The following is a 25,369-nucleotide window of genomic DNA, read 5'->3' on the forward strand; positions in this document are numbered from 1 at the left end:
TAAAGTCTCTTATTACTATTATCTCAAAGTCTACATTTCTCTTTAGATCCATTACCATTGTTTTAAACAGCCAGGCTTGCTAGCACTAACTACATACACATTTACTATAGTCACACCTTTCTGTTGAATTGATCCCTTCATCATTATATATTGCCCTTATTTGTTTCCTTTAGTTTTTTTGTGTTAAAGTCTGTTTTGTCTAATATTAGGAATGATCATACCTGCTCATTTTTCCTTCCACTCTAGTATTTAATATCTTTTTTCATCCTTTTTCAGTCTTTGCGTACCTTTGGTGTTGAAGTATGTTTTTTTGAAGACTAATTAATTAATTTTAGTATTTAGTTGCTTTTATTGGAAAGGCAAATCTGTAGAGAGAAGGAGAGCGAGCTAGATTTTCTGTTTGCTGGTTTACTCCCTAAACGGTCACAATGGCCAGCGCTGAGCAGATCTGAAGCCAGGAACCAGGAGATATTTCCAGGTCTCCCATGCAGGTATAGGGTCCCAAAATCTTGGGCCATTTTCCACTACTTTCCTGGGTGACAATCCGGATGCTGGATGGGAAGTGGAGTAGCTAGGACACAAACTAACACCCATACAGGATCCTGATGCATGTGAGAATTTTAGCCTCTAGGCTGTTGTGCTGGGCCCTAAGTATGCTTCTTATAGGCAGCAAACAAATGGTCTTAAAATTAACTTCAGCAGTCTCTTTTAATTAAAGAATTAAAGTAATTTACATTCAAAATTGTTATTTACAAATAGTTTTTGGTTCAAATATGTTTTTTTGAAATATTTTTATATTTTGCTTTTGTTTCCTTTGTACTATTAGGAGATTTTTTATTTCACACTGTATATTAACTATAATTCTCTGTTTCTCTGTGTAATACATCCTTAATGATCATTTGTAAGGCTGGGAAAGTTGAAAAATCATTTCAATTTGTTTGTTTTGGGTTATCTTTATTTCATTTCCATTTACAAATTAGAGTTTTTCTGGGTATAGCATTCTGGGTTGACAGTTTCTTTAAGACTCGGATTATATCTGGCTGGCACCATGGCGTAATAGGCGGGGTAATGGCATCCCATGTGGTTTGCCACTTCATGTCCCAAGTGCTCCACTTCCAATCTAGCTCCTTGTTTGTGGCCTAGGAAAAGCAATAGGAGATGGTTTGGGTCCTTGGGCTCCCATACTCGCATTAAATACCCAGAAGAGGGTCATGGCTCCTGGCTTTGGCTCGACTTGACTCTAGCCATTGAGGCCATTTGGGGAGTGAAGAGTGGATGGGGACCTCCCTCTCTCTATATATACACACATACACACACACGCACACACACATCTGCCTTTCAAAAAAGAGAAAAAGACAAAAAGACTAAGACAAGAGTGATATGGTATCTCTCCATTCTCTCCTGGCCTGTAGAAGAGGAGTGATGAGAAATCAGTTGTTAACCCACCGGGGTTCCTCGGAAGGTAACCTGTTGTTTCCCTTGTGCACATTTTAGAATATTTTCTCTGTTTTACTGTTGAAAATTTGACTATGATGTCTCATTGTGAAGACTGTTTCTGATCAGGCCTATTGGGGATCTATATGCTTCCTATACTTGGCTGCCCATTTGTCCAAATTAGTGAAGTTTTTGCTATTTCACTGAATAGAACTTGTATTCTATTTTCTTTTGCCATAGCTTCAGTAACTTCTGGGCCACATACATTTGATTATGTGGTAGTATTTCATAAAACCTGAACACTACTTTTAGTTTTTTTAAGTTTTTTTTTTTTTTCATCAGAATGAGGTATTTCCACACTTTTGATTTCCAGCTCAGATACTTTCTTCTGCCTCACCAAGTTCTTCTTGAAATTTAATATTTAGGGGCTCAGCAGCGTGGCCTGGTGGCGAAGGTCCTCGCCTTGATCCCATATGGCCGCTGGTTCTAATCCCGGCGGCTCCACTTCCTCTCTGTCTCTCCTCCTCTCAGTATATCTGACTTTGTAATAAAAATGGAATAAATCTTAAAAAAAAAAAAAAGAAATTTAATATTTAGGGCCCGGCGGCGTGGCCTAGCAGCTAAAGTCCTCGCCTTGAAAGCCCTGGGATCCCATATGGGCGCCGGTTCTAATCCCGGAAGCTCCACTTCCCATCCAGCTCCCTGCTTGTGGCCTGGGAAAGCAGTTGAGGACTGCCCAAAGCTTTGGGACCCTACACCCGTGTGGGAGACCCGGAAGAGGTTCCAGGTCCCGGCATCGGATTGGCGCGCATCGGCCCATTGCAGCTCACTTGGGGAGTGAAACATCGGATGGAAGATCTTCCTCTCTGTCTCTCCTCCTCTCTGTATATCCGACTTTCCAATAATAATAAAATCTTAAAAAAAAAGAAATTTAATATTTAATATATGGAAATTCATTTCTAATACTTTAGTTTGATTTCCCTTCAATATCTCAATCTCTTTGCTAAATATGCATGTTTATCCCTTGAATTTGTTTCTCTGTATTTCTAAATAATCATATGAGTATTCTTTTGAAATAATTTTCAGACATTTAACCAATCTCTTCATTTTCAAATTCTAACAATGAAATGTTCTGATATTCCTTTTGCGAAGTCCAATACTTTCCTTGCTTCTTGCTTCTTGTATTTCTTCATTTATTTTAAGACATTTGTAGAAGCACTAGGTTGTTTTGTCTGATGGTTTCAATGTTTGGATTTAGTGAAGTATCTTCTTCTTCTTCAGTGGATATCAAGGCATATGTGCTGGGAGGAGCCAGGAACCTCTATTCATTGCTTCTGGGTGTGTGTGGCAAGAATCCAGGGTGAACCTAAGTTTAGGTGTAGTAGATCTTTTCTATTGTCTGCAGGAGGAGAGAATGATCATGCCTGTTGATGTAATCATGGCCTCACCTCCTGTCTTTCAAGGTAATCAATGACCAGGTTTAGTCCACAGTGGGGACAACCATAACCCTGTGGATATATGAGTCTCACAAAGGATCTGTAGGGTTGTCGATGTGAGCACAAAATTCTGTGGAATGACCTACTCTAGGCAAGTAAGAAGCTTGTGTATCTGACTTCAGACATAGCAGTTGCCCAGAGAACTTGCTATATTTCATGTCCTGTGTGCTATCACACAATTCCTACTATGGCGTGTGAAAGGCTGCTGCAGTCACAGGGCAAAGATGACTGACCCAGCTCAACAGGCCTGCCATGACTCCACATATAAAAGACATTCTCAAGGAACTGCCCAGGGCCCCTGAGCCTCTGCTGCAATGGAGGGATTGGAATGACTCACAGTCCCCAAGTGGGAGTTCAGGCCCCTACCAACCTCCAGTCCAGATACAAAAATCACTGGCAAATGTCAACTAATCCCTTAGATGCAATCTCTTGGATGTGAGATTTTTACCACCACCACATTCTCTACTGGGATCAAGACAGTGCCTTCTCCCTGCTGGTTGCAGGAAGCCCCATGGGAGAACTGGGAGAAATAAATTCACCTTTAATTCACTGGATTATATTAATACCCTGTCCCCTGGTCAGGCTCCAAAGCTGATTCAAATTTAGTGTGATCCCCAAGATTCTCTCTCAGGTGGTATCACCAGTGGCCTACCCTACCACAGTCTGCTCTCACCTCATTCTCAGAAGCTGGCGTCTCTCCAGCCCCTGCTACAGGAGTCACGAGTGGTGTTCCCATTTGTTGTACTGCTCACACTGCTCCATGGCACCTCTCCTTCTTCTATAGAACTGAAAATGTTGCTCCAACTTTCCCCTGATTATGCTCCTCCTCTGTCTTTCTTGTGTTACATTTACCTGGTCAAATCAATCCTGCATTACTTTCTATGATGCAAAAGAAAAATAAACAGCATAAGTTTACCAATCAAACTGTGGAGTCATATTTGTCCTAAATATGTCAGGGCTTCTCCTTGATCTAAAGTAAGTTCACTCAACTGAAAGAATATTTTCCTTATTCAGAACTGTCAAATATGATTGCTAGACTATTAGGAGAAATATTTGTTCTATAAACCAATATAATTCTTTTATAGTCTCAAATTCTTTAGGAATCTTCAATACTTACAGAGCAACAAATTAAAAGCCAATGTATAACTAGAAATTACTGGTTATATCAATATAGTATAAATTCAATTATGTAATAAAATAATTTAGAAAATTATCTTTTATTACTACTGTATAAAATATCCAAGTTTAAGCTCTAGAGAAAATGATACTTCTATTAAGGTGTGATTTTAAAGAAAAACTCTTCTGATCTTTACATGTAAAACTCAGGGAACATATTCAGAATATCATCTTAGTGTCACTCAAAATTTTTGTTGTATTGTATAATCTGCTTACATAAAAAAATTTATTTTGGCTAACGTATATTTTCTGAATTAGGGTCTTATAGTTTGTTGCTTACCATTTATTGACTGGTTATCATTAATGGCTCCATTTGTTTTGCAACAGATAGCATACCCATTATCTTTTTAAAATTTTTTTAATATGAAAGGCAGATGTAGAGAGAGGAAGAGAGACAGAGAGGAAGATCCTCCATCCAATGACCCACTCCTCAAGTGACTGCAATGGCTGGTGCTACACCGATCCAAAGCCAGGAGCCAGGAACCCCCCTCCAGGTCTCCCATGCAGGTGCAGGGTCCCAATGCTCTGACCCATCCTCAACTGCCTTCCCAGGTCACAAGCAGGGAGCTGAATGGGAAGCAGAGCTGCCAGGATTAGAATCAGCACCCATATGGGATCCCGGCGCATTCAAGGTGAGGACCTTAACCACTATGCTATCATGCCAGGCCCGATAGTATACCTCTTAATCTATGTTTTGCTGAGTAGGAAGAAGTTTAAAAGTATGGAATTTATTTGTAGAATATTACTTAATTAAAAAATAAGAGGTTATAAAATGTAGTGTTTAATTCAAATCATATGATTATCTAAGAATCAGGAATGTTATTACCTCAGGAGAATAGTAACATAAATTTGTCTTAAGTTTTATTTGAAAGGCAGAGTGACAGAAAGATAGGCGAGATCTTTTGTTTGCTGGCTCAGTCCTTGAAAGGTCACAGCCAGGAGCCAGGATTCTACCTGGTTATCCCAGTTGTGTGGCAGGTATCCAAGCAACGGAGACATCTTCTGCTTCTTTAGGTGCATTGGTAGGGAGCTGGATCAGAGGGAGAGCAGCCAGGACTCGATCAGACTCACATGGATTATCAGCAGTACAGGCAATGTCTTCATCCCTTGAACCACAAAGCTAGCCCTGAGCATAAAATTTTCACAACCAGTAGTCTTTAATGTCTTATCTAGTGTTGGAGTGATGATTCCATAGACAGACAATAAACCCCTACCTCATTTAAGATGTATACCTGTTAAATTAATTACCTAATTTTAATTGCCATGCGTTGTATAAACTGAGTTTGGGACTGCAGAGATGACAGAGCTGGTTTCCATCTGTGATACAGATTTGTGATATAAATTCTGTAAGATAGAAAGCTTTGAGAGCATTAACTCAAACTATTGTAATAATATAAGGGAAATCAGCGGGGAAGAGTGGGCTTTGGGGGAGGGGAAATTCCAACACCTTTGGAACTGTATCATAAAACCAGCAAAAAAAAAAAAAGACTCAATGTTGTTGATGATAGCTTTCCAAAACTGAGACTGGGCTATTCTGTATCAGAAATGGTGTGGTTTTCTCAGAAAATGATTCCGAAAAGTAGGAGCTGAAGCAAGAGAGGAATCATGGGGCTTATATCCATGAAAATACTTGCAGTGTAATTATTTGGGTTAAGGAAAAGATGAAGTCCAACAGAAATATCAGCTTAGCTTCTATAGTATCTTTAATTCCATTAACAGTTTGGGTTGGTAGGTTTTTAAAAAAGATTTATTTATATATTTCAAAGGTAAATTTAAAGAGAGAAAAGGAGATGCAGAGAGAGACAGAGAGAGCGAGCGAGCAAGAATCTTCCATTTGGTGGTTCACTCCCCAAATAGCTTCAACACATGGAACTGGGCCAGAATGACGATAGTAGCCAGGATTTAAATTGGGGTCTTCTGCATGGGTGCAGGATGCCAAATACTTGGGTCATTTTCCACTGATTCCCCAAGAAAATTAGAGGAATCTAGATGGGAAATGGAGCAGTTGGACTTGAAATCAGGTAGGGACCAACCCACTACTCCACAAAACAAAACTGAAGGGTTGGTATATTCTAACATTTTTATTTATTTACATTTTGTAGCAAAAGAGGAGAGAAAGAAAGAGGAAGAGGGAGATTCCCCCACCAGCTGGCTCATGCTCCCAAATATTTGCCACAGCTGAGACTGGATCAGGCTCAAAATAGGAGCTGGGAACCCAATCTAGGTCTAACACATGAGTGGAAAAGACACATTCTATGGATATCAATTAGACGCTTGAAGCGGGAATTTAATCAAACTCAGCCATCTTGACATGAGGTATGGGCCCTTATTCCATCCAACTGATGGAAGGTAATCTCTCTCTCTGCCTCTTTATGGGACACTGAGGAAGGTTGGCAGGGAGGGAGAGGAGACGGAATGTCATTGCATTCTTACAATTGTTTCTAAAAACGTTATTGAATCTCCTGGATGCTATCAAAAATTAAAATATTTTTAAAGGAAACTTTTTAAAGCTATTCTGAAAATTGAAATGAGATACTTCCACATTAACAGGATCAGACTATGAAATATTAGCTACACAATGATACTACCAGTATAGATTATAAGCCAATATTTCTGATGAGCATAGAAGCAAAATTCTTCAACAAAACACTGGCAAGTAAAGTAAAACATTTTAAATGATCATTCACCATAAGTTAATATTTAGTCTTATGCTGCAACATGATTTGTTCATGTTGAATTGTTTTGTATCCCATGGATAAAAAAATGAATTGATTTGCTAGTGTTCAATAATTTTGCATCTACACTCAAGATTTAATTTTTATCCTACAAGAATGCATTCCATAATGCAGCTCTAGATGACATTCTATAATTCTAAAATGCAGATCAGTGGCTAGAAGATCTGTCTCTCCTTTTCTCTGTAAATCTGCCTTTCCAATGAAACAAATAAATCTTTGTAATCCGTATCTACTCTTCTCAGAACACTTTTTGCAAGACCACACTAGGGATAAGACTGTTTCTTATATTTGCTATAGTTTTTTCTTGAGATGTCATTTATTACCTTCAAAAAACTCCCCAACAAAATCCCATTCATGAGAAAACTCAGCTCAAGACCCAGATTTTATGTCAAGAGGTCCAAAAACTATCAAAAGTATCATGCCTGTCTGGCCAGTGAGACTGGAAATTTTTCTTTACTTTTTGCCCTTTTTTCACTATTGTGAAGAAATTACATTTTCAAATTTTAAATGCCAACATGGTGATTTATGGATGAAAAAGGACAGACTGACTTGTTCACCAGGCAGCAGATCCTTCCTTGAAAGCACTAAATTGTGCCTATCAATATTTAAGTCATAGAAAGAGTGGAGTGTGTAGATAACTTGGGGGATGTTTCTTTAAGCAGCTCAATTTGGAAGAAAATCTACCAGATGCAACGTAAGCCCAACCATGACCAAATTCTGTGTCAGTTTTCCTAATGTAAAATTTCACAATGGTTGCACAAGTCAGGAAGCTCACACATTCTTCGTTCAGCATACGAGACGAGTTGGCAGACCTCACTACCATCAGCAGGTATTCTTCGCCTGCTATGTTCAGTGCACTGGCAGAGAGAATGGGACAGCAGAGAGTTTCTCACTTCCCTGAGCTTTCCTTTTCAAATACTGGCTTACTGATCTCCAGCATGTTTCTGCTGTGATCTCCAAGAGCTCTCCCTGGACCTCTTCCTAAAATGCCTCTTGCCCCCCCCAGTTGCACTAACATGATCCAGGGCTAACAGAACTTCTGGATTTCCTCAACCTCATGTCCTCTCAGGTGTAGACTGCATTTTCATATTAGAATAAAATTTTCAAGCAAAAATAATTAGGGCCTTTGTTCTCCTCTCTTCAGCTGTTAAAGGTTGTCTGTCACTCTGCTTGTTGACTTTTGAACACTGACATTGCTTTTTTTTGTTCCTCTTTCAAAGTGTGATCAATCCTCCCCCTTCCATGTCCTGCTTTAATTTTCCCTTGGTTTTTGTTTAAATAATTGTCAGGATCAAAAATGAAAATACTGCATTATCTCCATGAAGTATTCCATACAGACTAGTTTTAGGGATCATGAAGGCCTCAAATTGCTTGTCCCCTTATCGAGATTATTTAGCTGATCAGGTGGTTCATCTTCTACATTATCTCTGCTACACATCTTTGCCCACTTCTTGGTGGATATACAGGAACCTGAAGAAAGCCAGTAAAATGGCATACTCTCCCGCTCGCAGTGAGGAACAGCACAGATGTTGGGTATTGTGGCCCCAGCTCTACCCTACCACATCCTGGGGTCAGCGTACCCACCCATAGGGCTTAGAATGCATGCAGCAGAGCCAAAGGGGGGAAGCTCTTGGAGTTTGTCATTGCTCGTTGTAGCTGAGAAAGCAGACTCAGCATTCATGGAATGGAACTGTTTCAAAGAGGAGAGTTCAAGAACAAAGAGGAAAGGTAAATTGTGTTTGGAGTGGACACCGCTGCCAGGAGAAACTCTGCTCACTTTTTCTGGTGCAACACTGAGGTGAAAATAGTGTCCTCTCCTCGGCTCCTGTCTGTCCACTGTCATTGCTGCTGTCCATCTAAGAGACCTTAGAGTTGCCACTGTGGTGAAGGAAGTCGTGTTTTTGTCACATGGGTGAGGGTTCCTTTTTCTTCAAGGGATCTTCTTTCCAGTGCAGGTCTCAACATTTCTTCCTGTGTGTGCACAATTACTAAAGTGACACCAATGGTAGGAAAATGATCTTTTCCAACGTCAGCTGAACAGTACTGCTTTTGTCCATTATTTGTTAATTTCTTCACTGTAAGTTATCTTTATAAGCAAATATGGTTTGAAAAGACCTCTGATGTCAAGCATTCAGTAAATGTTGAAAAGAAAAAAAAAAGCTCCTGGCCTTTTCTCAAGGATTTTTTCTCTGTATTTAAAATGAAATAACCCCCACTGAAGAGGAGGGAGAGTGAGGAGGGACAGGAGGAAGAGAGGGGAAGAGGAATGCTTGCTTCTCAGCCTTGTGGCAAAGATCAAGTGAGAAGAGGAGAAATGAGAATTAGAGTTCTGGAAGAAAACCTTATTTGATACTCCTAAGGTGGCTTTGTCATTTATGTGTTCTATGCCACATAAAACAGATGTAACTTTTCCAAATCTATTTTTTAAAATCTATAAACTGAGCACTGCCTTATGCATGATAAATACTTAGCACACTAATAGTGCTGTTAATAGATATAGTAGCTATTCTATAATTTTAAAACTACTTCAAGTATACAATATTTATTACACAAGAAAAGTTTTGGCAGTGCAAACTGATAAACAGTAACAACATATTTCAATTTTAACATTAATTTGCACAAAGCAGATTTTGATAAGTCTGAGATAAATCTAGTAAAATTATTATGATTTTGATGAGTGATTCTTGCATTTTCCAGATGCATAGGATATTCTCATAAGTTTATCCACATTTGTTTAACAGAATTAAATGACCCAAAGGGTGTGCAACTATTTACAGTTTTGAACTTTGCTATCCCATTCAGTTGCCAATCTTATTTATGAAGTTAGAGAGAGAGAGAGATAGAGAGGGAGAAAAAACATAAGCAAAGTCCAATGTGGTTAACAGGTTGTTTTATTATCTTATCATTTTCTATACTATGTAAAATGTAAAGTATATTGTAAGACTTTGTTAAAAATAATCCTTTACATACTTTTCAGAAGGTTACAAGCAAATACAATTTATAAGTAAAAGTTATTTTCAAATTAAAACCAGTTTGTGATCTTTATAGAATTTATAGGAGCAGCCAACTTATAACCCAATTTGAATACTTGAAGCATTCTGCGTTAAAGTATTTCTAGTAAATAGAAAATTCAGAAGTTTAGATAGAACACCATCTGTCACTGTGTCGCCAAGGTAACACTGAGTCCTTGCTGGTCCCCAGAACATGATGGAGAGCAATAGGAGAAAGAAAAAACATTTTAGAAAGACCAGAAACCTGAAATACATTTACTTAGGGAATCCCCCAAAGGCATCTTGGTAAGGTTATTCAATTTCTGAGGAACAGAACTTGATTACAGTAATTAAGGCTCCAGATCATGCATTCATAATGAAATATAATTACTAATATGTAAATGATAACAAATGCCAAACAACATATTTAAACTTGTCATTTAAGTTATCAACACATGGATTTTCAATTTGAATCCTTTAGGACTTCACAGGCAACTGAAAGCAATCTTCACAGAAATATCAGAATCTCCAACTACATGGATATAAGTGAATTCATTTTATGAATGTCAAATAATTATTTATGACCATTTTAAAAAACAATTGCAGTAGGAAAAAACATTTTTTAGGATTTTGAAGTACTTAACGTATAAAAATGGTTTGCAAGGTTATTATGCATGTGACAAATTAAAATTATTTAGAAAGATAAATAAGTGAAAATGAACTTGTTATACTGATTATAAAATAAGCATGGACTTACATTTCCAACTTCTGATTCATGGTCCTCTTAGCCTGAATGAACATTGTTTTCTTGAAGGTACAAAGAAAAAACACAGTGCAGTGAAAATACTTGATAAGCCATGAGCCCAGGATCAGTAATGTAACACAAATCTCAAACTAAAAAATAAAAGAACAAACAATAATGCTTCAAATAAACTTATACAGTCCCTGTGTTTGATAAAAAGGCACTTTCTAAAGAACTGTCTTTGCATTTCTGCCACTGGCATTTATCAGGAAAAAATATGATTTAATGGTCTATAACATTTCACTGTTTTAATTAGGTCTTAATATGGCTACATTATATGTATTAACCTATACATACACATATAACACAAGGAAGCTCACATTTCAGTTAATCTCTATCACAACCTCCCTACTCCTTCAGAAGAAGTGTACACCACAAAGATCAGTTAAGACAAACACTGAATTGTCAAATGCAACTTCAACACATTGCAGCAATATTGAGAGGATATCTTTACTGACAGATTGATTAGAATGAACATATAAGGGTAAAAGTGTATTTTCAAGGAGTCATGTGAACACACACTTAACTTTCTCAGGCTGTAAACAGCAGATCTCTGCCTGATCTCTGCTTTAATGACTCAGTTGAGCTTTGAATATTTCTGTGATACATGAAGATCAAGAGGTGATGAGTATGTTTGAATCTGTCCTTGAATACTTCACTTTTCCTTGGCTTTATCAAAACAGTCACCTTCTTTAGAAGGTTGAAGATCTCTGTCACCATCTAGCATCTGGATATCTGATCTGTTTTTTTCATTTTGCCTTGAGCGGTAACTTTTATAAGCACGTTGAATAATGGTTGCTGAAACTGCCTCTTGTTTTCGTTTTAGAGTAGTTGTGATTGGCTCATATGTGATCTTAAAAGGGTTAGCTAACAGAAATCCCATTTCTATCTCTGAAAGGACTTTGTCCATCCTCATATCATTACCCATCACTCTGTTGGTAAAAGCAAGTAAGATGTCCAGGCAATGAATTCTGTCTCCAACAGCCATGGGAAGATCCATGGCGATGAGTTGGCCCTTGTTGGGTTTTGCCATGTGAAGAGGAGCATCAAGAGAAGCTGCAAAATCTGAAAGTTTGCTGGAATCTAGGTACTGGGTCCTATCTGGATCAAACCTGCTCCATACCTGAAAGAACCTCCTAAAATCATCTTCACTCAAGGTTTTGTTTTTTTTCTTAGAAACAATGTTTAAAAACTCCATGACAACAACAACATACATATTTACAATGATCAGCCATGATATGAGGATGTAACTGACAAAATAAAAAATCCCAACAGAGGGGTTACCACAATCTCCCCGAACCCCAGTCCCAGGGTTAATTTTATCAGGATCGCAGTCAGACCATTTACTGTTGAAAATTGCATTAAGCATCCCATCCCACCCAGCAAATATTGTAACTTGAAAGAGACAAAGCATACTGCTTCCAAAAGTTTCAAAGTTGGATACATCATTAATTCCAGCTTCCTTTTTAACATAGGCAAAGTTGTACATCCCAAAGATGGCATAGACAAACATAACCAGGAAGATCAGGAGACTGATGTTCAGCAATGCAGGAAGTGAGAGAATCAGAGGGAGCATCAAATTATGAAACACCTTTGGTCCTTTCCCAAGACGTAGGATGTGGATAATCCGTGAGAGAAGTATCAGGGGCACAAGAGAGGAAGGTACGAGTGAGTGTCCTGCAGTCACAGGCAGAAGCAGACCTTGGTGTGGGACAAGATGAGAAAGGCAATAAAATTACCCACATTCAGTTGTGTTTAGGAGGAACATACATCATTACACATTTTGTTGACTTTCTGTATTTTATTAATTCTTTATTAATCCCCCACATTTTCTGAAGAATGATATTCTATTGCTTATCAGAAATTTTCTGTTGCTAATCAGAAATACTACTTGTATCAACTATCAGAAGTCCAGTGAAATCTGAAGCATTATTCTCATATATAATCATAAGGATATTAAATATTACACATTTCTGGAATTACAGAGTATTTGAATAAAGAAGGATAGTACATTATTTTTTTATTACTATTATCCAGGAGCTCAGGTATAAATAATCCAGAGTAAAAAAAACAGTAGTTGCTACTTTTTTTCTGATTGCTTTTGAATCAGGAACTTCTATGCAGTTTGTCTTTTACCAAATGCCTAATAGATATTATTTAAATATGCAAAAATGAAAAATATGATTTTTGTCCTCAAAAACCTTATATTACAGAAAACAGTGATAGGCAATTAAAATAATTACAATGCCAGGCAGAAAGGCCTAATTGGTAAATATAATTTCCAAATTGTCTGGCACCCAGTGATTCATAGGTTATAATATAATTTATAACTAGTATTTGGGCTTCCTGAGCTTTGAATATGTGAGTTCTTTGTTTAGAACTCTTTGTGGTGATGGTAGGTAGATGAGGCAAGTATTAAGAGTTATTAGGGGAGGAGCAGTTTAAAAGGTAAAAATTGTACTCAATTACTGTAAGATATAAGAGATGTTTTCTGGAGGTTCTTGAGAAAACGTGGTTCATTTCGAATGAGTAGGTGGTACAAGGATGAAGTCTGCAATTTATGCAAATGGAAGGGTATGCTTGCTGCATCTGGAAGTATGACGCCTCATGTTTTCTATTAAGCTCGGTCACTGCTGAGGATGACATTTTCTGATGCTATCCGCCACCTGTATCCTCATCTTCATGGTGCCTTAATAGTCCTCCACTCTGACCTCCATTCCCATTTCTCTTCTGTCTTTCAAATGCTTCCCCTATAGAAGGGCCTTCCTTTAATTGGAAATTTCTCTCCATACTCAGCACCTTGTTTTTTATGAACTTATCTAAAATATGACTCTACTTGGAGATCACCACTCTCTTTCCAATCCTTAAGGGTAGGCAGCTCATGCTCTCTTCCTCCGTATGTCTCAAAGTAGAAACATGCAGTAAATACAATTTTTGTTTTGTCATGTGATTTCCAATCACTTCTCCTTCCTATCATTTTTATAAATGTAAAGTAAATTTGTAACATTTTTTAGAAGATGCAATTAAACTATGTTATGTCCTACCATTGCTTAGCTCCTTTAATCTAGTTGTCCACATCTATCGCCACATTCTGGACACAAATACAGAATACTTTCTGAAATCATAAGTTCAAGCAACTTTCTGACCCCAATTTCTTTTTCCAGCTCTCTGATTAAGTAACTCTAACTTCAAAAATGAACAACAACAACAACAAAATTCTCTCAATACAAAACAGTTTGTTTCAGTTTTGCTTGGCTCTTTCCTTATCCCATACATCGCAATTTAGTTTTGCTTCTTCCATAAAGTAGCCCTATGAACCCTACTTACAATTCAGACCACCCTCCCTTGTACACTCGCAGCACCCTCTGCTTCCCCAACCCTAGTCTTAATAGCAAAGCATTAAGATGTAGTTTGCCCATACCAACAAGTGAAAACTTGGCTAGACAATATCTTACCTGTAATGCAGAAAATGACTACCATGAAATCGAAAATGTTCCATACAATGGTGAAATAGTGACAAACGAAAGAGAAGAGCTTCAGAAGGCATTCCAAAGTATACAGCATAACGAAAATTGAGTTAATCCAGTAGATAGCAGTTTGCATTTGTGCACTCTGTCCATCACTTTGTATCATAAAGGTTATTACTTGGAAACAGATAAGAACTATAATGATGACATTAAAAACTCGGCTTGTTACCAAGTCGAAAATTAATCCTTGGAACTTGTTCTGTAGGTAAAGAAAACAGGTGTAGTAGTTTATAAATTTTTTGTTAATAGTTTAAAATCACTTGTTAATTTTTACTTACATGTTTTCATTTTATTTTAAAGGCAGGCGACAGAACGATGTTTAATCTTCCAGCATGCAAACAACATGGACTAGGCCAGACCAAAGGCACGATTCCAAAGTTTCATCTGGGTCTTCCATATGGTTGGAAGGGACCCAATTACTTGGGAAATCATCTAGTGACTCCCAGGAGAAAACCATACAAGAAACTGGATGAGACTTGGTGGAGCTCTACTTGAAGCACGTATTCTGATATGGGCATCACAAGGAGCAACCTAATTACCCACTCTGCTTCGAAGCATTTAAGAAGTTTAAAAACATTTTAATTTGAAAAGACAATATATAAATAATATGTTAACTGCAAAAAATCTTTTTACTTCCAGTGATATGGCATAGCACGTTAAACCTCCAGCTGTGGGAGTCAGCATGCCATTTTGGATGCTAGTTTGAGTCCTGACTGTTCCACTTCCCAGCCAGCTCCTCTGCCTGTGGCCTGGGAAGGCAGTTGAGAATGATCCAGGTGACCTGCATGCACTGTGGAGTCCCAGAGTCTCTTAAGAGACTCCTGAAGCTCTGGCTCCTGCTTCCAGACAAGTCCAGCTCTGGCCTTTGAGGCCATTTGGGGAGTGACTCAGTAGATGGAAGACATTCTGTGTGTGTGTGTGTGTGTGTGTGTGTGTGTGTACACACGTGTGCGTGTCTCCTCTCTCTATAACTCTGCCTCACACATAAAAACAAATAAATCTTTAAAAAGATCTTGATGTTTTCTTACTCCTGGACGAGGTACTGGTCTTTGAGAGTCATCACACATCAGCTTCTTCAGCTCACGGTACTGTTTCTTCTGTGTTGTGGTTACAAAGATGTTTGAGCCTCCTTGGTAAAGAAATAAAAGAAAAAATAATCAAAATTGTATCTAACCCTAATTTCTTCTGTATTGTTGTATAGTTTAGAAAACTTGTCAGTTATTGATCTAATTTTTTAAGAAATGTCTAGCTGTAATAGGCTAAATCTTATTTGAATATGACTGACTTCTACTTCATAATGTATAAGAAACACTTAAGAATATATGCTAGCTATGTGTGATGTTCAATAGCTTTTTTTTTTTTTTAAAGATTTATTCGTTTTATTACAGCTAGATATACACAGAGCAGGAGAGACAGAGAGGAAGATCTTCCGTCCGATGATTCACTCCCCAAGTGAGCCGCAACGGGCCGGTGCGCGCCGATCCGAAGCCGGGAACCAGGAACCTCTTCCAGGTCTCCCACGTGGGTGCAGGGTCCCAATGCATTGGGCCGTCCTCTCCTGCTTTCCCAGGCCACAAGCAGGGAGCTGGATGGGAAGTGGAGCTGCCGGGATTAGAACCGGCGCCCATATGGGATCCCGAGGCTTTCAAGGCGAGGACTTTAGCTGCTAGGCCACGCCGCCGGGCCCGATGTTCAATAGCTTTTAGCTCAATACACTTTTGACTCTTTTGAGTAATCAACCCTATTTTCATTTTTTAATCTATTGAAGCCTCCTTCTTTCTAAAGGAGAGACAAAGGGGAAATGTGGGTGGGTGAGGAGATATTAAGCAAAAGGGGAAGCTAATTTGTGCCTTTTAATGAATAAGAAAAAACATATTTGGTCACACCTATATATTTTTAGTGATAATTTTACTATCTTACCAATACACATTGTACACAATGTCATATTATTCTAGGAATTAAGAATTGCTACTGCCATCATCAATCAATACTGGTTTGTCACATGCAGTTTGTAAAAAATAACACTGTGACTTGAAATGGAAGAGCAGGGCAGACTGTGTATGGACTCTTAGTTCTGCTGGTGTCAGAGACTGAGGTCAAACTCCGCAGGTAATGGCCTGTGAGTGGGCAAAATTATAAGACCAAAATCGAGGCCTGCGGATTAAGGTCTACAGTTGGGCGATGGTCCAAAGCTATAGGACTATGTGTTTTAAGATATTCTGGTGGGCCCGGTGCAGCAGTCTAGTAATGAAAGTCCTTGCTTGATATGCACCGGAATCCCATATGGGTGCTGGTTCATACTCCAGCTTTTCCTCTGCCCATCCCACTCCCTGCTTTTGGTCTGGAAAGGCAGTCAAGGATGGCCCAAAGCTTTGGGTTCTTGCACCTGCCTGGGAGACCTGGAGGAAGCTCCTGGCTCCTAGCTTCAGATCGGTTCAGCTCTGGCCATTGTGGCCACTCGGGGAGTGAAACAGCAGATGGAAGTTCTCTCTCTGTGTATCTCCTTCCCTCTGTATATCTACCTTTCCAATAATAAAATTTAAAAACCTTTCAAAAAATATATCTTGGAGACAGTCATGCACTAGCCTCTGTACTTGGGTCGTACCATTATGCTTATTTTCTGATCATCAACCTTTGGGTGGTTAACTTGGGTCGTGGCTATCAATGTTTGTGCCACATCAATTCCTATGAATTGACTCTAAGTCGACCCCCTTTCTCAGAGAAGGAGGCTTTCCTCTTCATCTTGTGCCTGTCTCAATTTTATTTACTCAATTACACATGGCCCCCTCTCCAACCCTGTTCATGCCAACCTGGTTGTAGGAACAGGGTCACTTAAGACCAATAGGTATCAATAAGTAAAGTTCAAAAACCTGTTCTGGATTTTGGAGTCCCTAGGTAGCTGGAATACCCAATGAAAACCATTTTTTAGCACTGAACTCTTGACCCTCACCAGATCATTGGGAATTCAGTGCTATACAAACTCTTTTCAGAATTAACATTTGATGACAGGCTAAACCTGGCATTTTAAAATTAAACTATTCTTCCCTTGACTGTTTCAGAAGGCTTGCCTATATTTTATAGAGTTTATGCCTCATTCAAATCAACACATACGTCTTTTGAGGCATTAGTATTTGTGGAGATCCTTTAGGCAGTCTCTATAGCAATGACACCAAAAACAGGCTGTTCTCTGAACTCTGTTGTTAGAAAAACTTGCAGTTAAGCCATCCGATGTGGATTTACAACTTTCTGTACTTCAAGCAGAAAGAGCTACTCTAATTTACAAAGTTGTGCAAGTTGCTTTTTTCTTAGAGAACTAGCTAAAACAATAAGAATCTTTTTAAACTCTTTACATATTTATTTAGATTCATGAAAATATTACTTATTTTAAGCACATCGTTAGCTATAATACACCTATACATAAACGTTCACTTTTGTTCTTTTAAACTTGCCTATAATACTTTGAATGTTGAAAGTAATAGAAAGATGAATACTTCAGCAATGTCCAACAGTGTGCAAGAACACTAGTAATTTTTCTCAGCAAAAATCAAGAAAGAACTACGTTAAGCCAAATCCTAAACCAATTATTTGAAAAAAGGCATTTTTATAGATTGTTTGGTTTTCTCAGGCATTGATGATCAAAAAATATTTATACTTATCTTTACTTTATGTTTGTTGAAATTGACCACAATCACACTAATCAGCACACTCAAAGGGAGAAATAGTCCAAACATAATAAAGATGATGAAATAGCAATACATGTAGATACTGTATTCAAAATTAGGCTGCATATTTATCTGAAAGGTAATTTTAAAGAAGTAAAATATTAATTCTGACTTTTTACAGCACAAGATTTATAAACAATTTATTACATGGAAATAAAACAATGCTATTTGAGGTGATGTCTTTTCTGTTCTTCAAAGAATAATGCTGATTTGCTTATTTGTTTTTTATTTTGTCTTACTATAAAGGGAATAGATTTCATGTATGTCACAGATACAATTATAAGAACATACTATTACTCTCCGTCCCCTTTACTTTCTCCCCTCATTCCTTTCAGTTTTTGTGGTAAGTTATCTTGAATTTACCTTATAACCAGAGGTTTAACTTTCCACTACAGTATTCACCAAGCAAAAAGTAGAAAGACTATTGTTCCACAACTATATGGACAAGGGCTATAAACAATCAAAGCAGAGGATATCGGTTTCCCTCTTAAACATTTTTATTCCACTGGTATGAACATTGACACAAATTTGCTAACTAGCCAAGTGACCCTAAGATACAGTTCTATACTTTTAAGAGCATTCAGTTGCCCATGATACACTCAGTCTAAGCTTGGGTATTGCTTCCGTCCTGTGCTTGGATTTCAAAATGACTTTGCTTGAAATGAGACAACAGTTCTGAAGCTATAATGTACTTACACCCACAGAATCAACTGCTGAGTTCATAATAGTGATCCATCCATTAAATGTTGCCTGTAAAAACAAATCACATGTGTTTAATTCCTATGGAAACATGTGCTTCATGGTAAATACAAATGAAAATTCAATTCGTTGTTAATATATTAGACCATTTGATAGTAAATATTACATACTTAAATTATAAAATAATTAAGATGTTTAATACATCTGTTACTATATTGTTTCTTATTTATCATTATTTTTTGGTGGGGGAGGGAAGTCAGATATACAGAAAGGAGGAGAGACAGAGAGGAAGATCTTCCTTCTGATGTTTCACTTCCCAAGATTGGCCAGAGCTGTACTGATCTGAAGCCAGAAACCTGAGCCTCTTCTGGGTTCCCCACACAAGTGCAGGAACCCAAGGGTTTGGGCTGTCCTTGACTGCCACAAGCAGAAAGCTGGATGTGAAGTGAAGTCGCTGGTATTATAACTGGTGCCCATGTGGGATCCTTGCACATGCAAGGCAAGGACTTTAGCCATTAAGCTCCTGCACCAGGCCTTTAGTTATTTTAAATGCTTAGTTTATTGAAGGTAAAATAACATTTTTAAGATGGTATACAATAGGGAATTCCAGTCATCAAGAGCTTGTACACCTGTACTATTCTATGTGGTCAAGAGATAAATGGTGTACCTCTAAATTTGAAAGATACAGTGTAACATATTAGGCAATAAACAGGAAAAACGTGGTATCTCAGGTTTGTGATGCTATTACTTCGTCATTGATGGCACAGTAAGTTTGGCCAGCAACTGCTTTTTCCTATGTTAATTGAAGCTTCATATCTATCTACTTCTCCCAACAGGGTAACAGTAAATATTTGCTGAAATATTTAAATATTGCATAAAAATGTAATAATAATCTGAATTTAGTTCTTTATGCTCAACCAGTAATACATATGAACAAACAACTGTTAAAAAAAAGTAAAAACAGCACTTACTACTTGAAGCAGTGAAAGGAAACCGTTTCCAACATTATCAAAGTTTACTTTTGCATTTTCCCATGGCATGGATTCATTAAAAACAAGGCTCTCACACTGAGTCTTATTCATGACTTCAGATACAGGAAACCTTTCTCCACTTATTGGATCAATGCATTCATAAAATTTTCCAGCAAATAAGTGCACTCCCATGATACTAAAAATCAGCCAGATCAGAAGGCAGACCAGAAATACATTCAAAGCTGGTAAAGTAGTTTTTATCAAAGCTCTCACAACAACCTGGCATATAAGAAAATAAACATATAGACTTAAGGCAAGTAAAACTATTTTAATTTCCAAACTGAAAACAGCAACGGATGCAATATCAGTCTGAAAAACTTGAAAAGATCATATCTAAAGATTTAATAGCCCACGTGGCAATATTGTCATGATCTAAATAGAAATTCAATGTTAATTAAAATATACATTAAAACTTGAGATACTTTCAAAGTCTTTGTGCTGTTAATAAATCAAAGGTAACTCTGGTGCAAACACCAGAGTAATTGTTTCACTGATTTAACCGTTTGTTGCTTGAGTAAGAAATAATCAAGTGGCGTGTACATATGAGATTATCTAGAAAGCTCATAAAATAAGACTTCAGATCAAGAACTGACTTGAGGAGTTTATTTATAGAAAGAGTTTGCTTAAGGACAGTCAGAAAAAGTAGGAAAGAATACAAAGAGACTGCATAAACTGCTTTACATGGTGCGGTCTACTCATTTTCTTCATAGTGGTCAGAATAATCCTTAACATGAGACTTGCAAGAATTAAGCTTTGATGTACAACTTTAATAAAAGTAGGTATACCTTAAAACCAAAACTTTTCTTTCATTGAGTAATTACTTTGTGTGTATTCTTCTAGCTTTTAAAGGTAGCTACTTGATCAAGTTTTCATTTTCTGATTTTTATGTTCCTAAAACTGAGACAAATTCATTAATATCTATATATTGCTTAAAATATTTACGTTTAAATGCCTCCAATATATTTTATCAGTTACGTTTTGTCTATTATTAGTTTTATTTTTTTACTTATTTAATTAGTTTTTATATCTTAGCAGAAATGGTCCTCAAGCCTCAAAAAGCAAAATTAACATCTTCCTCCATCTTTAAGACTGCAATAGAACACTTTGAATGTATTGATGTTGAAAGTACACCTGAGAAGACAATGACACTTAATAAAAAATATAGATCACTTCAGGAATTTTTATCTTACCTTCATTCTTTCAAATTGAGATAGAACTCTGAGTGCCCGTAGGAATTTAATGGAAGTAAGTGGTTTTAGCTCTTCTCGAGTTTTGCCTATTAAGCTAAGACAAAATACCTAAATATACATAAAAAAGGGTTAATAACATCAGAATTAAAATGACATGTAAGATAAACTTTAAATTTATTTAATATTTGTCTTCCTAAGTTGATTTTAATACGACATGATTTTGTTATAACTTTCTACAAGTTATTATCAAGATGTTAAAATATTACCCATACTTATTAGCAGGCATAGATCAGCACAGTACTGGTTATGACATTACATACCTACAAAATGCCGTTTTGTAGGTATGATTTAAAATTGAAGCCAACAGAATATAAGAATTTTAGGTTGCTAATATTTTTAGACTTTATGAAACAAACCTATTAATTGTGAGTTCATAGTCAATACAATAATCTTTTAGAAGAACAAGATCAATATTTAAGTGAAGAAAGATGAAATTTTGGTTACTGAAAATGTACGGAAGTTAGTAAGTTAAAACATAAGTAAATATTTAAGATGAAGTAGCATTTTAAATACTTGTTTGAAATACGTACAACAACCACCATGAAGTCCAGTTTGTACCAGCTGTTAGAAAAATAGGCTTTAAAACCATATGCCATCCACTTTAGAAGCATTTCCAGAACGAATATGTAAGTGAAGGTCATGTCGGCATATTCTAATAAAATTTTGATAGTTTTTTTCTGGTCAATGTAGATATCTTCAAAAGCCTGTAAGTTAAAAAAAATCTCTCAGGATTAATGTACCCAGAATTTCTAAAAGCTCTTTGAAAGAATGAAAGTGTCCATAATAAGCAGCTGAACAGTGTCATAGTCTGTAGTCTAAAGGAATTTTTCACTTGGCTTGGATTTATTATAGAGTTGCTAATTATCATTTCTGGTTCTCATGCCTATAGCATTAATTGATACTAGGAGTAGTCTAGTCATTTGATGTGGTCAACCCACAGACATAAGTTACTTCGCAATACAGGATGAAAGATTTAAAACCAGCGTGTGTTCAGAAATCCTTACAGCTATTACCAGAAAATGCCAATAGCTTCTTGTGTTGCAGGAATAATCAGGAAAACCAACAGGAAATTAGTGAATGCAAAATAAAATAATTGTGCAAACCTTCTCAGTTTTATCAGAGGACTCTTAATTTTACTGTGGTATATGTAAAGTCTAATCAGCTCATTCAAAACAGTAATATCATTCACTCCAACTCAAGAGAGATCATAAAGTACCAATGAGCTCAAGTCCAATTTCACAATCAAGTATTTTCAAGGACAAAAAGTAAATAAGGATTAAAAAATCTAATTCAAAAAATGAAAGGATTCTCAAAACCCTACTGTAAAGTAACAGTAAACAGAAAATAATGGTAGAGATGCTAATGTTTAATCAAACTGATTATAAAGGGAAAATGTCTACATAAGCAGAATATAATGAATGATCAAGTTTTTAAAATAAATTTTTTGAAGCACTTGTTTATTTAAAGGCAGAATAAGGGAGGGCTAGATGGGGGACAGAAAGATCTTACACTCCTTGAGTCATTCCCTAAATGGCTGCAACTGCCATGGCTAGACCAGGCTGAAGGCAGGATCCAGAAACTCCATTTGCATTCTCTACAGGTGGCAAGGTTGCAGGCATGTGGGTCATTTGCAGCTGCTTTCTGAATTGGAAGCAGAGCTGCAAGCAGTGGCTTAATATGCTGTTTTACCATGCTGGTTCCTGTTTTATTATTTTCTTTATTAATTGAACAGATAGACAATGCAGGAAATCATAAAAGATATGCAAAGACTTTCACCTGAGTGAGCATAAAGGGGATGGTTTTCAGCAGGCAATGCTCCTGCTGTGCACAACTAGAACATTTGTGCATAAATTTTTCAAAACCTTCCTGTCTTAAAGCCACCAGTGAAGATGAAATGGCATCTAACATCATAAAGGACATTATACAGAGAACAAAAACATTCACTCCATAAAGTCTAATAGAAAGAATCTAACATCAAATCAGACAAGACATATAACTAAAGATGATGAAAATTCCAGAATTATAAGATGAAAATTACAGGATGCATTTATGCACAGAATACACCATCAAAATATTAAAAGACAATTTTAATAGAAAAGAGATTTACAAGAAAAACCAGGAGGGTGCAACTATTTAACACATACTTTGCACAGCTGATAATTACACATACTAAATTTTTTACTATGTAAGTAAGAATGAAGTGGATGGGAACATCAGAAACGAGAAGCACTGAGACTGCACCCATGTGTCAGTATGTACTGAATAGTTAATTTTGTTTACTACAAAAACATACCCATTCCACAGCAACAGTGAAAGTTGTCTGATAACATGTAACTAACTCCAACCCTATCTGCAGAACTGTCTGCCAAACAAAAGCTATCTCACTAAACAGGCAAAGCTGAACTCTCAGAGGAACCAACTTCAGTTCATGTTGAATGGCACAGACATACAAATGCTAGCTGCATCCACACTCAGCAGGGGACCCTGGGCAGCAGTTTGACTCCGCACATTCCCTACAACTTTAGGACTGAAGTTAACTTTGCTTGAGGACATTAACATACTTTTAGTGAGGAAAGTATGCTTTTTTAAAAAATACATTTCTTTAAGGTCTTATTTCACTTTCTTTCTTAGCAACCACAAGAATATCTGGAGCCAAATTTCTTCATGAATTGTCTTGGAAACAATTAAGTTTGCTAAAGAGGAAGGCATATATGTCACCAAGACTTGGAACACATGTAGCATATTCGTTCAGAAAATGACAGAGTATGCCTGGAAGTGTATCCCAAGGGGAACTCTACATTATCACTGCTGTAATCTTCAAACCACATAAATATTCATCCTTGTGGCTCTTGATTTTAGAAATCTGAAATCAGATTCAGTGGGCTAAAACCAAATCAAATCACACACATGCACACACACACACGTGTTTATATATATGTATATATACACACACACATACATATATATGATTATATATTAGATTTTTAAGTATTTGAAAGACAGTGTTATAGAGAAAGAGGAGAAGAGAGAGATTGCTTTTCCATCTGCTAGTTCACTCCAGATGGGCCAGGCTGAAACCAGAAAGCAGGAACTTCATTAAGTCCCTATAAGTCTAGGGACTTTGGCCATTTTCTGATGCTTTTCCTAGGCACTTTAGCAGGGAACAGGATTAGAAAGAGAGCATCCAGTACTTTAACTGACACCCATATGGGATGTTAGTGTTTCAGGTGATGCACTACAGCACCAGCGTCACCCTTGAAAATACCGATGCAGCCTATTTGTCCAGGGATTCTTGTATCCTTGTTATTTTTTAGCAGGTTCTAGTGCCAGAAACTGCTCTAAAATGGGTGTTGGCTTCAGGTTTCTGTTTCAGTCATGTGAATACAGTGGGGCACTAAAAAGCTCTGTAGTAGACAAAGACAAAGTACAGAGAATCTGGCAAATCTACTTTGAAGTATTTGTACTTCCCCATCTTTCAATCTTAAGTGGATTATGAGCTCTTAGGTCCCAGAATAGGGCTTTTGAGGATGTCATATATCTTCCACTAACTTTAAAAGCTAAATTGTCTTCTTCAAATTTTGTATTTCTTAGGCCAATAAGAAAAGGAAGCAGTTACCAGACTTTCAGGGATATTTGACCTGAATCCTTGCTAGGAACCCAGCGCTGTAACAAATGAGGAGAAAAATCAACATTGCTTAACTCTATTTTCTAATTAAGTATAAAAGTGGATAAGACTAATTTATGGTTATGGAAATACATGTATCATCCATGCTGAGTAGGAAAATACCTGTGGAGAATAATGCTCCAATTCTCAATCCAAGTGACAGCTATCCCAGCATAATGGTTTTGTTAGTAATCATTCAAGCTGTATATGCAGGGGACATTCAGCATTTATATGTTAAAGGCCACTTACCACATATTTACTCTAAAAATTCACCCAGGGCAAACCCTACTTAGCAACAATGACTTTGCTCCATGTGTCTCACGCACTACTATTCTGTATGTTTCTCTGTTATCCTTTACTAAAATACAAACAAATCAAAATATATACTCTGTTTCTTTCCCTCGTTAAATTCACCATGCATATAATTTGTGTTATGACTTTCTTTCTTCAATTACCACCATTATTTGGAGTGTGACAAAAAGCAGCATGCAGGTAGCTTCTGTATTGTTTAAAATAGCTGCACAGCTTCACATTGGATGCTATACTGTAGTATATTTAAGCACTCATCTTGGGCACTAGCTCTTTTTTCCATTAATCCTTTGCTATGACAAATAATATATTAACAAAGTTTTAATATGTGTACAAAACTTGATTGGATAACTTTAAAGATTGGGCTTAAGTTCAATTGTAGTTCAAAGACCCCTAATATATTTGATAATTCTCTAAGTATGGGGTGACTACAAAAGTACTAAAAAAAAAAAAATAGGACAGAATTTTGGATGTCCAAACTACAAAAAAATTGTTTAACAAACAATATGTCATTGAAAGCAAACAGAATCAGTT

General features: G+C 37.0%; 1 protein-coding gene across 1 annotated transcript in view; it reads right to left on the reverse strand.

Moving 5' to 3' along the window:
• Positions 1–25,369, reverse strand: part of SCN7A (sodium voltage-gated channel alpha subunit 7) — a 194,166-nt gene that overhangs the window by 23,193 nt on the left and 145,604 nt on the right. Inside the window, 8 exon segments of the mRNA XM_058664241.1 lie at positions 11,288–12,334; positions 14,089–14,359; positions 15,189–15,289; positions 17,813–17,954; positions 18,579–18,632; positions 19,553–19,831; positions 20,803–20,910; positions 21,393–21,566. Of these exon segments, the coding sequence (XP_058520224.1) occupies positions 11,288–12,334; positions 14,089–14,359; positions 15,189–15,289; positions 17,813–17,954; positions 18,579–18,632; positions 19,553–19,831; positions 20,803–20,910; positions 21,393–21,566 (2,176 nt within the window).

Source organism: Ochotona princeps, chromosome 5 (assembly GCF_030435755.1).
Source record: "Ochotona princeps isolate mOchPri1 chromosome 5, mOchPri1.hap1, whole genome shotgun sequence".
Classification (NCBI taxonomy): Eukaryota; Metazoa; Chordata; class Mammalia; order Lagomorpha; family Ochotonidae; genus Ochotona; species Ochotona princeps.